The 14,526-nt window shown below is 38.5% G+C and overlaps 1 protein-coding gene across 2 annotated transcripts in view; it reads left to right on the forward strand.

Annotated features, from left to right (window-relative positions):
* Nucleotides 1-9,861, forward strand: part of prkcaa (protein kinase C, alpha, a) — a 168,764-nt gene extending 158,903 nt beyond the window's left edge. For both annotated transcript variants that reach the window (XM_085410294.1, XM_085410295.1), the window contains one exon: nt 5,715-9,861. In XM_085410294.1, the coding sequence (XP_085266420.1) occupies nt 5,715-5,879 (165 nt within the window). In that variant the 3' untranslated portion in view covers nt 5,880-9,861. The remainder of the gene's footprint in view (nt 1-5,714) is intronic.
* Nucleotides 9,862-14,526: the final 4,665 nt, after the last annotated feature.

Genomic DNA, 14,526 nt, shown 5'->3' on the forward strand with positions numbered 1-14,526 from the left:
TTCAGAGTCAGATCTCAGTGTATAGTTATAAAGAGCACACATTTTGCAGCACATCAATCATGTAGAGCACATATGTTTGCAGATTTCAATATAGACTGCATTTCTTTAAACAAAAAAATATATATAGTAGGTCACTTAGTGCTCTATATGTGTGTGTGCCTGTATCCATTACATATTCATTTTGTAGTTTTCTTCTGTTTCAACCCTCAAGGGCTCCAGTTCTTCTAATAAGGTGAATCCTGACCTCTTCCATGTAGTTTTCTGCTGAGTGTGCTGGGTTTTCCTGAAAATGCTTTGCGTTTGTATGTGCGGGTAAATGTATGTGTGGAGGAAGTGTAAATATAAAAGGTTAAAGGAGATTAAGGACAAACAGAGGTGGAATCATTCCTTGCATTTACGCCTTGTCTCTGCGTTCGTTTGCTGCACAAGCCTGCAAGTTTGTTGCCGCGTAGGGGGTGGTAATCAATATCGTAGGGAGAAAGAAAGGTCTCTGTGAAGTTGAAGGCAGGTAAAAGCATGCAAATGTCCATGCTCTTGGCATAGTGCATGTTTGCATGGATCTAATAGGTGCAGAGAAGTTGGAAAGATGACAGAGGTGGAAAGATAATAATTAACATTTTTGAATGCTCCCTGCAGCCATGTAAAGACACTTATGGTCTATCATGTCCATCTCGCTGTGCCATTTAATACAATGTTGTTTCTGATTTCATACATCTCCTTCTCACAACTTACCAAATATGTTCCTGTCTTTTTAATCCACTCCTTTCTTTTCTCCCTGTGCATCTTTCCTTGCTCAATCTCACTTCATCCGCCTTATGACAGCTTCGGAATTGCAATCAATACACTAGCTGCACCCAGCTGGGAGACTTTTACCATCTGTATCTATTGGACCGGGTGTCAGATAGCATGAGGGACATTGTCTGTGCAGTAGAATGATTGTCATGGCAGGCTCACTTAGCGTTGATCCACTGTTCCATTATTGTGCTGAATGCTGTGACCGTTCAACTGTGTACTGCAGGTAGCAGACACACAATTAAATGCCAGCAACATTCAGCTAACTGTGTTGGTATTTGCTATGAAACCAGGCCGATTTCTTCAGAGTACAAGACACTTGATGCCCACACGTTTGACGCCTACTTGTGGATGGCCGATAGTGTTTATGTCAAAAAGAAGTAGGTCAAAGCTGCTGATTGATAGTAAATGAAGGCAAGGATGCAGGGCAAGACAGTGGGAGGACTTAGTCACTGCACAGAAGTCTTGGAACATTGGAACGTTGAAGGAAGGGATGTGCATGGCTCATAGGATGCACGCACAGGCACACACACTGAGAAAATGATGGCAATATGGGTGATTTTTGAGTCACTGTGGCTTTGGGAAATAAGAGGCAAACACCGTTGCCTTTTGCTGAGGATATGAGCCTTTCCTCTTGTTTTTTTGTTGTTCATTTTGAAGTTTTATTTATTATGTGTTTTTGATTTGAGGTCAAGAGAAATCGACTCTTTATCACATTTTCTGTAAAATCTTTGAACTTATTGGTTTCCCATCAAACACAGTTTATCTGTCACGGACCAAATTTGTAACTACAACACTGCAATATCTTATAGTCAAAAGACGTATTTAAAGAAATATTTTGGGTTGGGTTTTTACAAGTTGAATTCATTGGAGCACAGCCAGTATGCAGTTTGCAATACAAACTTTTGATTTCATCTCTCTTTTATCTTTCTGCACCAGTAATCACAGGCTTCAGCTGTACTTTGCAATTTAGTCACATTATGGCCTTGTGAGAGCTAAAAAGCAAAGAAATTTCCCTACAGATAAGCTGTTCAGATCCAAAGCACATTTCTGGAAAACCTTTTCTTCCACACTTTGACTGATGTTCTCCCTTAAGTGGTTCGTTGATGTTGACAAACTAGCAACCCAACAAAGAAAACATAATGTTTGGAAGACGATGAGAACAGAGTGCTTCCCAGGCCGCTGGCTTCAGGGAGCTGAAGGTAGAGAAAAAAGAGGAAGAGAGAGTCTTGGCACAACTCTTAATGGAGGCAGGCACTCATTTGTCATCCTAAGTAGCTGAGTGTTCTTTTAATATGCTTGGGCACAGAGGCGTGCACGTCTGTATGTGTGCAGTGAGAGAGGGAGGGAGATTAAAGATGAGAGAAAGTAGGTCAAAAACCCATGTAGGACACTGTGTCACTATGTATGAGAGGATGTATCAGCAGCATCATAGCCTTGGTCTCACCCAATCAAGGTTGGTTGAATCACATAGTAAAAAATAGGAGTTGTAAGACCAGCCTTGTGCTTTTCCAGCAGAGCATGTTTGTGCGCCTAAAAAGTCACAAAAACACTAAGACCATGTTTCCAAGACAGTGGGTCAAAAGATAATCTTCTTTTTTTTTTGTTCTTTATTTTCCTATATTCAACATACAGAATATGGTATTTTCTCATCAAAGTCCTTTACTTGGAGTGTGACGATCTGACGCCAGGAGCTAAACTGTTTACTCAGCGCTTGGTGCTGCGAGGGGTAAAAACAACACTAACCACTGTCACAGTGGTTTCTGTTGACAAAAGGGGGGGAAAAAAGCTCACATATGCTTTACGTTAGAGTATTGCTTGAGAGCAGAAGCCTCATGTCACAAGGAGTTTTGTGACCTAGAAAGGAACATCTTGGTGCTGGAGATTGTCGTTGGAGGTCAGAGTTAAAAATGTGCTGCTTCACTTCAGCGATGGATTGCCAGTGATGGATAGAAGAAGACAAGTGGGCAGCAGAGACGCAGCGGTGGAAGGATGCTAGCGATTACCCATCAGGTGCCCGCTGTGTGCGAAGCAGAAAATTCAGAGGCCCCCCACCACACACGCACACAGAGAGTCACATCTTGATGTGCGTCTTTGCCCTCTATCTACTCTGACAGGGTGGTGATGGCTTAGAGCGAATGTCACCTGTCAGTGACAACAGTCGCAATCAAAAACCTCACACACAAACACACGCCTCTTAGAAACAGCAGTGTCTTATGTTTTCATCGTATGTTGTGTTCACATCACCTGGCACGCTCTGTCTAGCCTCCTAAAAAAATAGTAAAGAGAAAATAAAAATAGAAATGTCTGCACCTTCATACTTGTGTGTGTTTACTTGACAAACAAAGACAGGCATACCTTAACACACACACATAAAAACAGAATTTCCTGTATGCACAGTGACAGTGATGTCAATTTAAGCATGCATAGACTTAGGCAGACAGCGTTATCTTGTTTGTGAATGGAATATAGGACAACAGCGAAAAAGGTCAGTTAGTCAAGAGTTTCAAATCCAGGTCACAGTCAGTCGTGGGCTTCAAATGCCCAGATACTAATAATTAAAACTGATTGAAAGGGGCTGAAAACAAGGGGAAGACAGTATATAGTGGCTGGCCAAGCTGAAATTGCTGGTGTTCAGTGGTCATAGCGTTTACAATCCAGAGAAGGGACAGATGCTGTGATGGTGGAGATTGATGTCTGCTAGGCTGTTTTGAAGTGATGGGTGAAGCACAAGTCAGTGCATGCCAAGAGGAGTTTGCTTAGCAGAGGACAAAATCAAGCTTAAGCTGTCACCACTTGACTAAGTAGCTGGATATAAACATATTTTATCTGAAAAGGTTTAGCAGGTTTCATTATTGTGTTATAAATACTCTCCAAACAAACTATTTTTACACACAAATTTACTTACTCATTAAATATTTTCCTTTTATTCAAACAGCCTTTTCAGTTTATTGCATCATTGATTGTTTTTGTATAACAGCAGAATTAAAGGCGCTGTGGTTGCTGTCATCCTTTCTTTCTCTTCATGTTCTGTGTTAGAGTCTCATGGATTTTGGCAGAGTGCGTTATGCTATCAGTCAGCTGCAGAAGTAATAATTCGTGAATCGAGTATGAACATTTATCAAGTTGTTCACTAAGTTACTAGAGTATGAGCATATGTGTATTTGGGAATTTGTGCATCCACATAGATGAAGTCTGTGTGTGGGTGGACGAGTAAATGAGGATAGAGAAGGATTTTGTTTTCCTTTTTCCTTACTGAGGACAAGGAATAATCAATCTACTTTCATTAAACAAGATAATATTTTAAAATTATTCTAAAAAATTATCAATTTGTCTGATTTCTTTACCGTCTTGCCAACCCCAGCTGGGCTGGTTAAGAGAAACCTGGACACTGAGATTCACCCTTACACCCTTACCTAGGGCTAATTTAGTATGACAATGATTGTGGGAGAAAGCAGGAGTTTCTAAATGAAAACAGGGAGAACAGCCTACTAGGAGCTTTGAACCATGAGCCTGTGGGTTTTGAGGTGCAGTGCTAACCACTGTACCACCCTACGACCCTTGGCTTTCATCATTACCTTTAGGGCAAAATTTTAAACCTGTGCTTGGAGATTGAATTGAACAAACCTTGTAGAGACTTGATCATGACAAATAAAATATTGTTTCGTTTCTGTTTCTTTGCCTTTGATACCATGGCATGCTTGTGTTTGGAAGCCACACTCCTGAACAGACAATTACAGTGGAATATGCATAACTATGAATGGCATACACAGAAACATTACTAGAAAACACTGGACACTGTAAAACAGATTTTGTACATTTATTATAAATTTCGTCTGAAGAAAAACAAGCAACTCATGTCATATCGCTGTAATTAAATATACTAAATTTATATACATATTTACACTGCACTTCTAAAAACAGTTTTTATTTTTTCCATTCGATGTGAAGAGCAACAAAATTATATGCACACCCAGGTCTGCATACATGCAAGTTCTTCCTTTGCTGAGGAATTCTCTGAAGCATTTCCGCATCTATCGTATGACGTGATCTTACTGAGTGTCCCCTCAACTCACGAGCATGAACACTTTTGACAGCGCCCATTCTATATTCCACCCCACTCATGAATATAGTAATTAACCCCTCTGTGACCTTGTTGCACCTCGATGACGTTGTCATTCCTGTTGAAGGAATAACTTTCTTCTTCTGTAACATACTTAGCTGAAGCCAAAACAAGGGCTTTGCATTGCAGCAGGTTTTCAGAGTTTTTGGAAATGGAGTGTGGCTTATCCTGGAGGTCCTGACACGATTTCCTCTCGTAGAATCAGTTCACAGTTTGTTTGTTTGAAACTGCGTTGCTGTTTCACAGCTGTGCCGATGTTGGTTCGGTATTCAGATGGGTGCGTTGTGATTCAGGTGAGCAAGATGTGGAGCATGTAATCTACATTGGGGGGGTGTCAGGTGTGAGATCTCGTCCATATCTATGCAGGTCAGAGGCAGAATGAAGAAAGGTTTTGATTAGTCGGCAGGTTAAAGCAGGAGTATTTATAGTTGTTGCCTGTTGCACATTGTCAAAATACCCAGGCTAGTGCAATGTTATTCTGCGATATGAATGGCGAAGACAATAGTAGTGACTAATGATGTTAGACAACGACTATGATGAGTGTGTCCTGTGCTTTGGGCGCATTGGTGCAAAATTACCAAGTAGTTAAAAACAAATCCTGCTGAATGCAGTGGCTGCTGCCTACAAAAAATTGCTGTGTACTTGGCTTTTAAAGAGATGCAGTGTGCACACTCCTGCCTGAGCTCCACAATTTCTTCTCTGCCCTGTAGAGTCGATCTACTTGCACTTTTCAAATCATTTTCCACACCTAACGTCTAAACTGCTCCCTCTTCTCTGCTTTCTCTTTGTTTTTTTACAGTGCGGCAAAGGAGCAGAGAACTTTGACAAGTTCTTCACACGCACCCAGCCCCAGCTCACACCGCCAGATGAGCTGGTTATTGCCAACATTGACCAGGCCGAGTTCGCAGGGTTCTCTTTCATCAACCCCCAGTTTGTACACCCGTCGCTCAACAACAGCGAATGAGAAGGATGGGAAAACCTCTGTGAGGAACCTTTCTGCTCATCGCTACCCATTTAAACCAACCACCCACCTAACATCTGACTACCATTCAATCCTAATGTGTTGGTGTTATTCCTAAGCAGGATTCTAGGGCATGCACATTTTGCCAGTATATATTTTGAATTGGAGAGGCTGTATTTGTCTACAATTTAAGAAATGTATTTCTCTGCGTATAAATCTCAATGGATTGAAGTTATATTCTACAGAAATAATTGGCAGGTTGTAAATTGTATCTACTTGGATAATCACAGTATGGATATTATGTGATAATCTGAGAAACACTCGTTAGGCAGTGTAGATGCTATAGCCAAATATGAAGGAGAGGCGGTGCAGGCGTTTAAACAGCACCTTGTTGTTCAATGTTTCCTGTATAATGTTTACAGTTTTTCTCTCCTTTGATTTCATGGTGGTGGTGTAAAATGAAATGTTTTTACAAATTGATTCTAGGCAGTCTCAACTTCCAGTGTGTGTGTGTAGCAAGCCAACTGAAGGATTAATGGTGAGGTTCTAAAACATATGCAGCCTGTAAACTATCAAAGTGTTGCGTCATTTTGGCAACAAGTTCACTTGGCTTTACTGTTATCAGCCACTTTGACCTGATTGTGACAAAAAATAATAGTGTAAGCTCCCAATCCCTTGTCCTTATTAAGCTTCAGCTTGTATACTTTCCTTGTGAATGATTTTGTGGACAGTATGCGGACACACAAGTTTAACAGTGGCAGTCTTATTAACCTACCTTGAAATCAAACCGTTTACAGTTTGTCATAGTCTAACACTTTTTAGAGTTAATCACTGTTTTGTCCCATGCTACACCCACAGAGCCTCACATTGGTCTTAAATGTTGTAACAGAGACTGTAAAGAAATTTTCAGTTGCTGAACACATGACATTTTGTATCAGTGTGCATTAACCATAAAATGTTTTATTGAATATGGTGTCATCAGCTTAAAAGCTGATAAAACACTGAAGTTCGATACAGAAATTTGATATCAAATTTGAAATCCTTTCCCGTTGCGTTGCTGTAATGAGAACAAACTTGTCTTGCATTTGGAGCCATTATTAGTTAAATCAGTTTTTGTTTTGGGGGTTTTGTTTTTACTGTTTTTACAGATTTGATCTCACTCTCATACCGTATTTTTCCATTATAGCAGAATAATATTTTAATGTACTTAAAACTGGTGTGTATCTCATCTGTAAATAATTGCAAGTTCTTTAAAAAGAAAAGAAAGTATAGCAAGTTACAGTTTTATACCAACACCTGAATGTGCTTTTATTACATCAGTTAGATAAGCCAATATTTGTATGTTAAAAGCCCAGTACAGATCAGCACTGTAACAGTTTCTTTAACAGAGTCCACATTTAGAAAGTTGTGAAACATTTGTTCTACTCTTTGTCTGAATTATATAAAATTCTTCTTTTAAAAAAATAATAATTTTTGAGCGATTTTGACTGCAAATATTGTGTGTTGATTGGATACACGTCTGGCTGTTGACCGTCCCTTCGTATCTGCATGCTGTTGGTAGGCATCATTCATGCACGTGATACATTACGGTAAATGCTGCATGCTAAAAAAGTACGAAACTCCAAAGAATAACAATGTCACAGTAATCAAAATCATGGTTTACAGTAAGTACAGATCCACTTTAATGTTTTTACTGGTTTCTTAAAGAATGGTGACCGTGATTAGCTTAACTACATGCTGGCTAAAAAAAATCCTACTGATAGCACTTCACTCTTAATGGAACAAGTTGTCAAAATGTTAGTAGTAATGTCTCAAACTGCTCCTGCTTGCTCTGATTCTGTATGTGCTGTTTAGTACAAACTGTATTTTTCTTTTTTTTTTCTTTTTTTACAAAAATGCACTATTTCCATCTCAATTCGCCCACACAGCTCCAAACAAACCCACATTCAGCTTGTTTGTAGGTCTTGCCTTGTGAGTGTTAAACAGTCAAAAGATTAGATAGTAAAAACAACGCGCTCCTTTCTCCTCTCTTACACCTTTTCCTTTACCTCAATCGAAAATGTCATGAAGTCAGGAAAAAAGGTTAAGGATAATCTGTAGGGACTTAGAGAAACAACAGTGGTGCTAGGAGAATGTGACCTCCACTAGCAGTTCATCTTAGAGAGACCACATCTGAAGTATGTAGGCTGTATAAATGTGGATCAACCAGTAAAAGGTGTTACTTCATTACCAAGGTTGGATTTGTTCAATCCTACGAGTTTAACATATTGCTGAAATTTCAAAACACATAATTGTATTAGGAGGTTTATGGACAACACAGCAATGATTTGCAAGTGGTCTGCATCCCTTAGCAGCAATGTTGATTGTTAGCTTTCGAGATTTCTTTAGTAAAGGATTCTCTAGTGTATGATATGCCAAAGTAGAAAAGAAAGGAAGCAAGGAGGCACTGAAAAACCTTTCCTTTGCAGTCAGAGAATTCGACCATCTGTTATCGTGGTTGCTGTTTAAATAACTGGTCAAAAGACAATTTCACCAAAAACCAGATTTAAGGTGGGCCGTTACACATCCCTGCAGATTATTATCACTGCTTAACTGAGAAAACTAGTCAGCTGTCTCAGTCATTCAGTGCAGATAGATTGGTGATTGTGAAAACAAGCTACAAGATCAACAGTGATTTGCCAAAAGAATGCAGATCACAGGATTTGAATGCTATCGAATAGACATTTATTATAGCATAAATGTAAATACATCTAGTAATAGCAGATAGACTTAAATTGCTTTTTAAATTCTTTCATGAGACCTAGTCGCTGTCACAGGGCTTAGATCAGTGCTGTCTTCTGTAGAAGCTTGATATACTGCATATATATTGTATAGATATATATATGCACGCGTATACACTCTATGTCCCCGTGCTCCTTTTGCCTTTACCTAAGAGAATTTGGAACACAGAGTCCAGATCTTTGGTGAGTTTTGGCTTAGACACTCTCATAATTGGTAGATCAGTGGGGGGACCACACGCTCTCTAGTGTCTCATGAATGTTTATTATAATCTTAATGTTGTGTTGTTGTTGCTTTTTTTCCCTTTTTGGTTGTTTCTTTTTTTTTTTTTTTGCTCTCATTTTTTTGTTGTCAGTTTTATTTCTCTAGCATCTGCACAATTCAGGAATGTTTCAAAGGATATATCTCAGTATCATACTGCAAAGCTTATATCTAACTGACATAGATAGGATGGATATTGTTTGAATGTAATTGAACTTAATATTTTGTCAGTATTTTTGTCCGATCTCTCCTAGTTTGTTTCCCATCTTATACGGACATTTGCATGTGCCAAACCTGGAAAACACCGGAATTTGAAAATTGCAGCGTCGCACTAGCTGCGGTCACCAAAACAACTTTGTTTGGCAGCTTCTAAAGGCATACGCTGCTGTACAGTCAGTTGGCCACATTACAGTAGCATGCTAACACGAGTATACAGTGCACATTGTGTCAGTACACTTAACAATGCCAGTCGGTTTGATAATCAACTTATCCTGCACGTTGTTCCCTTTGGGCAGAACATTTCATTTGGTAGAGCATTTGATATTCACAGTGAATTTCAGAGAAATGAGAGAAAATATTCCTTGTACATACTCAGAGTTTGCTCAGCAGCAGTCTTGCCCTTGTCTAAACCTAACTTGCACCTCTGTATGTGACAAGTGCTGACTTAATAGCCTAGCTTCATCCCTTTAATAGAATCTCTGTTGACTTGCTGTGTTTTCAAAATGTCAAGTCACAGTCGGTGTGGGCATAAAGATTATTCCTCCCTTGTGTGCCTTTCCCAGCTTGTACACCTATACTGTACATATTCTTTTTACTCTTTGTCTACCGTGTTCTAACCTGAAGTCTCTTTTCCATTTTTACTTCATATCACAACTCAGCGTCTCAGATCTTAATGTTAAATGTGTTTTCAAACTAGGTAATTAATAAAAATAATAATAATAATTCACACGAATGTAATTTTAAAGTTTTTTTTTGTCACTGTCACAATAACCTTTAACTGTCTAAAGATTTTAAACTGGATTCATTCTTGCGTGTCTCCTACCTTTACCTCCCTGTGCCTATTTATGACTGTACAACATGGCGAATTAATTAATATTCTGTTTCAAAAATATCAAAAGATTACGCTTGTTGATGGATGAGTGAAGAATGAACAGGTGATGAATTGGGTTAAGCCGAAATGAATGACAGGAGAGATGATAATTGCTCGTTTTGAAGAACAACCCCCGTGCCTCATCATATTGAACCGTCCCTCCTTTGTCCTCTCTGAATCAATCTGTAGTTCCTTCCTCAGTGCCTGGGCCATGTAAATCCATTCCTCATTGATAGTGTCCCCCACCTTTTAGATCCTAGGGTAGTGGTTATTGTCTCACTTTGTGAGTCTGCACGTGTCATCAAGACTAAATGTGGTCCTGGGGACACCTACTCTAGTGGGAACTGCCACAAAAGCAGGTGAACACAGTAACATCACAACTTTACAGGTGTGTAGTTGGGATCAAACGCAGTTGTGGTCTAAACCATAAGTTCCCAAAAAAAGATTAGAAGTAGGGGGGCAAGAGGCCCAGTGGCCCTGTCTGTTATCACGCCCCTATCAGTCTTTTGTATTGTATATGTATTTGTAAATCACCATACGAAGAGTCATATTTGGTGTATAAACTCACTACTTTCCTCTATGGGGCTAGTCCTACAACTCCTTGGTGCTGCAGCTGGTTTGATCCCATCACAAGTTGGTCTCTAGTTTCTAGTTCACGCAATTCACTCAACAGACACGACATCAGCCCAAGACTTTTCAGTTCTCTCTGGGTTTGACTAATGCACCGCAGGAAAGAAATTAGCCAAAAGTATTTGTTCTTTTACATTTTTTACATGTCCTCAACTTTTTTAAATTTAGTTAGGGTTAGGTTTAAAGCTATGGTCATACAGCTGTTTCAAGATTTTATTTTAATTTATAGATTTTAATTAGTACTTCTGTCAGTCCTTTTCTGTGGATGAATCTGGTATGACGTCTTCTTTGTAGTTAGTCATCACTCTGCTGTTTCCTGCTCGATTTGAATTAAGAGAGTTTTAAGTAAACTATCCTCTTGGCCAATCAGAGCATAAGATCATGTGCAAGAATGCCTTATATCTTAATCCACAGTGTAACCAGTTCTCCCACTTTCCTCTGTTCAGTTATAATCTCTGCACCCCTGTCCTGTACATAAATGACTTAAATTAGATATCTACATAGACTGTAAAAGAAAGAACATATTGTATTTTGCAAATGGTGTATGTTTGTTATTTTTTTTCCCTTGTCAGCCTGAAACCTTTAAAATGAGTCTGAGCTACTTACCTTGTAATTGATTGTGTCATTTGTACCTAATGTATGATAATGCAAATAAAAAAAGAAAAATGAGGTCCATACTTACACAAGTGAATGTTTTTGTTACTGGCTTCTTTCAGACTTTGCATGAACTGTGTATTATTTCAAAATGCATTGTATTGTTGGGGTTTAGTTTATGTTTCTCCTCAGATGGAACACAAGCATGTTGGTCTATTTTGAGCAATGTGTCATTGGTGTCACATGATGTGTCTCTCTCTCTCACACACACACACACACACACACACACACACACACACGCGCACACACGCATGCACGCACAAAATTGATACTGACCAATTTAGACAAAGTTTGAACTGAGTGTTGTTAGTGAGTCTGTGGCTTAATTTTATTTTTATATTTCCATCTTCTTTGTGTGTGTGTGTGTGTGAGTTTGTGTGTGTCAACTTCTGCAATGAAAAGCTGTGATTAATTTAATTAATTCTATGTGCTTTATTTGGCCGTTAAGTTGGCAAATATATATATATTAAATATATATATATATATATTTAATATATATAACACCCAGCACGCCCCTGCGGGCGGTTTATCCTTCAAGCTCGGGTCCTCTACCAGAGGCCTGGGAGCTTGAGGGTCCTGCGCAGTATCTTAGCATTAGATGTTGGACTGATTTTATATATATATATATATATATATATATATATATATATATATATATATATATATATATATATATATATATATATATATATATATATATATATATATATATAATCAGTCCAACATCTAATGTGCTGCAATACATATTTCTGAATTTTTACCTGCATTCATCCATTTAGCTTGAAATGTATTAGGATGATTTTATTCTGCACAGATGGAGGACATGTGAATTTATTGAGCTGAAGTCCGGATGAAGGAAGAGGGTTGTTATTGATGGAAGACATAGTGTGGTAGTCACTGCTGTCACGAGTAATCAGTGTTGACTTAGACTGAAGAGCATTACAGACGTGCCACAGCTGAGGGACACCGCACGATCTTTAGATGTGGTGCAGATTAGGTTTTTGGTGCACCTGGGGCTTTACTTTTCTACCAGAAAGGGATTAATGTAGAGCCCATTAGCATGTTTGAGCACTACGCTGACATTTCAGAAGCATAGCATGATTGCCACCTAATCAAATACCTGTCAGAATATCAGATTTTTGTTTTCATGAAACACACCAGCATCCATAGTGCTTACTGTTATAGATTGTGATGTCATATTTGTTGTTTCTCACACACTAGCATATTTTCTCTTTGACATGACAGTATAAGCTTGACATGCCTCTTTAGTGTAGTCTAAACAAAATGTAACATTTGACATGTACCTTGTGCCAATTTAAAGAAAGCAGCAAAACAAAAGACAGTACCATCTCAGTGGTCATTGTGAGCTAATCTTATTAGTCTTAGAAAGAAACAAAGACAAGTGAAAACAGGTTGCAAGCATTTCTTACTGCTGCCTCCATTATAGTATTGATCCCCAAACAGTTTTCCACTAATTTCTTTCAACCTTGACCAAGACAGAGGAGAATCTGTTATCTTGTTAGTCGCAAAACTTGAGCTCATATTATTCTCAACCCACTTGATAGCTTTCATCCATCTTACTGAAATTTTCTTAAATGAGAGCCCATAATTACTATAGCTCGTTGCTGGCAGGCAGCCAATGTCCTAAGTGGTGGCTTAGAGTAATAAGAAGAGGCTTGCCAGGATTTTACAACAAACTGAGCCTGGTTTTATTCAGTTTTCAATCCTTGCTCTATAGCTCTTGAATCTCATTGTTGAGCCCGTCACACTGCAAATTTGACCTAAATATGACAATGTGAGTCTGAAAGGGAATTATTTCCTTTTCTTTAATATGACTTAAAGTCTATTAAATGAATCAAAATTGTATTTATTTATTCTGTTCTGGGTTGTAATAGAGAAAAGGACGATATTGTTTGGGTATACAGGGTTTTGAGACGATGCTTAGCTGCCATCTGATTAGAAAAAGTCCTGCAGTATGTTTAGTGTTGGACCCAGCTGGTGTGTGAACTTTTGTTATGTTTCAGTCTATTGGTTTCTCTCATTCTCTATTTTACACACACACACACACACACACACACACACACACACACACACACACACACACACACACACACACACACACACACACACACACACACACAGAATAATCATCAGAATAACTTAAGCTGTTGTGAAAGTTCTAGAGCTACTGTAAATGATATACTGTCATAGTTTTTATGAGAATTGCTCTAGCCTTAAGTAGAGCAGATACATTACTATTACTGCCTGATACACATTTGTATCTTTGTGATTAATGACTAAGAAAGAGTGCATTACTGAAGCTGACTGATTTATGTTTGCTTTACATACATAAAAAATGAAGAATGAATGAAAAAGGACGATGCTGAGCATTTCTGAATTTAGATTCTGTTTGAAAGCAGAAAAAAAAAATTATGCACTGTAATGATGAGACAAGTGAGATGGCCTTATTAAACAAGAAGAAATGGAAAATAGAAAGAGAAGGGGCCTGTCTGGCTTCCAGTAGAGCCAGAGAGCGGTTATGTACAAAGCCGAGTCAGAGCACAGCTGATGACAGCTCATTGTTCACTCCTGTGATCAGTTGTGATTGTTAGTCATCTGGAAGTGATTAGCATGCTTGTATATGACTCTATGAATATCCATGTATAGAAGTGCTAAATTCATTCTTAAAAGAACCCAACAGATTAGTGCTTCGCCACACTATCACATTAAAAATTATTACTGAATAAGCTTCATGAGTACATTGAATAAGTTTCATACTTTTTGAATTCTTTTTTCATCGATTTAAGCAATCACACAAAGCTCCTAATCTCATGTGGAAACACGTGCACAGACTATACAGTGCATCTGTTTCAAGTGCATGTAGAGGTTACATGGATGAATGGAAATGAAAAAGAATTAAAGCCTGTTGAAGGCTCTTTTTTAAGACACAACATGCACAATTTTAAAAAATGTTTGCGTCTTAATGGAAAAGTGAAGGTCAGATATGGGAAAACAACGAGGACACACAAATGTTCCCACTCACTCTCACTCATCTAGTCATTTAGTTCTGAGTACAGCTATTAAAAGCTGGTAGCAAGCTATGCTGAAGGAATATAATTTTGAACTTTGCCTGGTGGTTTGATGAACATGATGGCCATTACAAGCATTGGATATAAACTCAGTTACCCATATGGATGATGTTGTACAGATGTTTTAGTATTCTTCATCAAAATCAAG

This window comes from Rhamphochromis longiceps, linkage group LG6 (genome assembly GCF_057381845.1).
Source record: "Rhamphochromis longiceps isolate RC_006_pf linkage group LG6, R_longiceps_female_GT1.1, whole genome shotgun sequence".
Lineage (NCBI taxonomy): Eukaryota > Metazoa > Chordata > Actinopteri > Cichliformes > Cichlidae > Rhamphochromis > Rhamphochromis longiceps.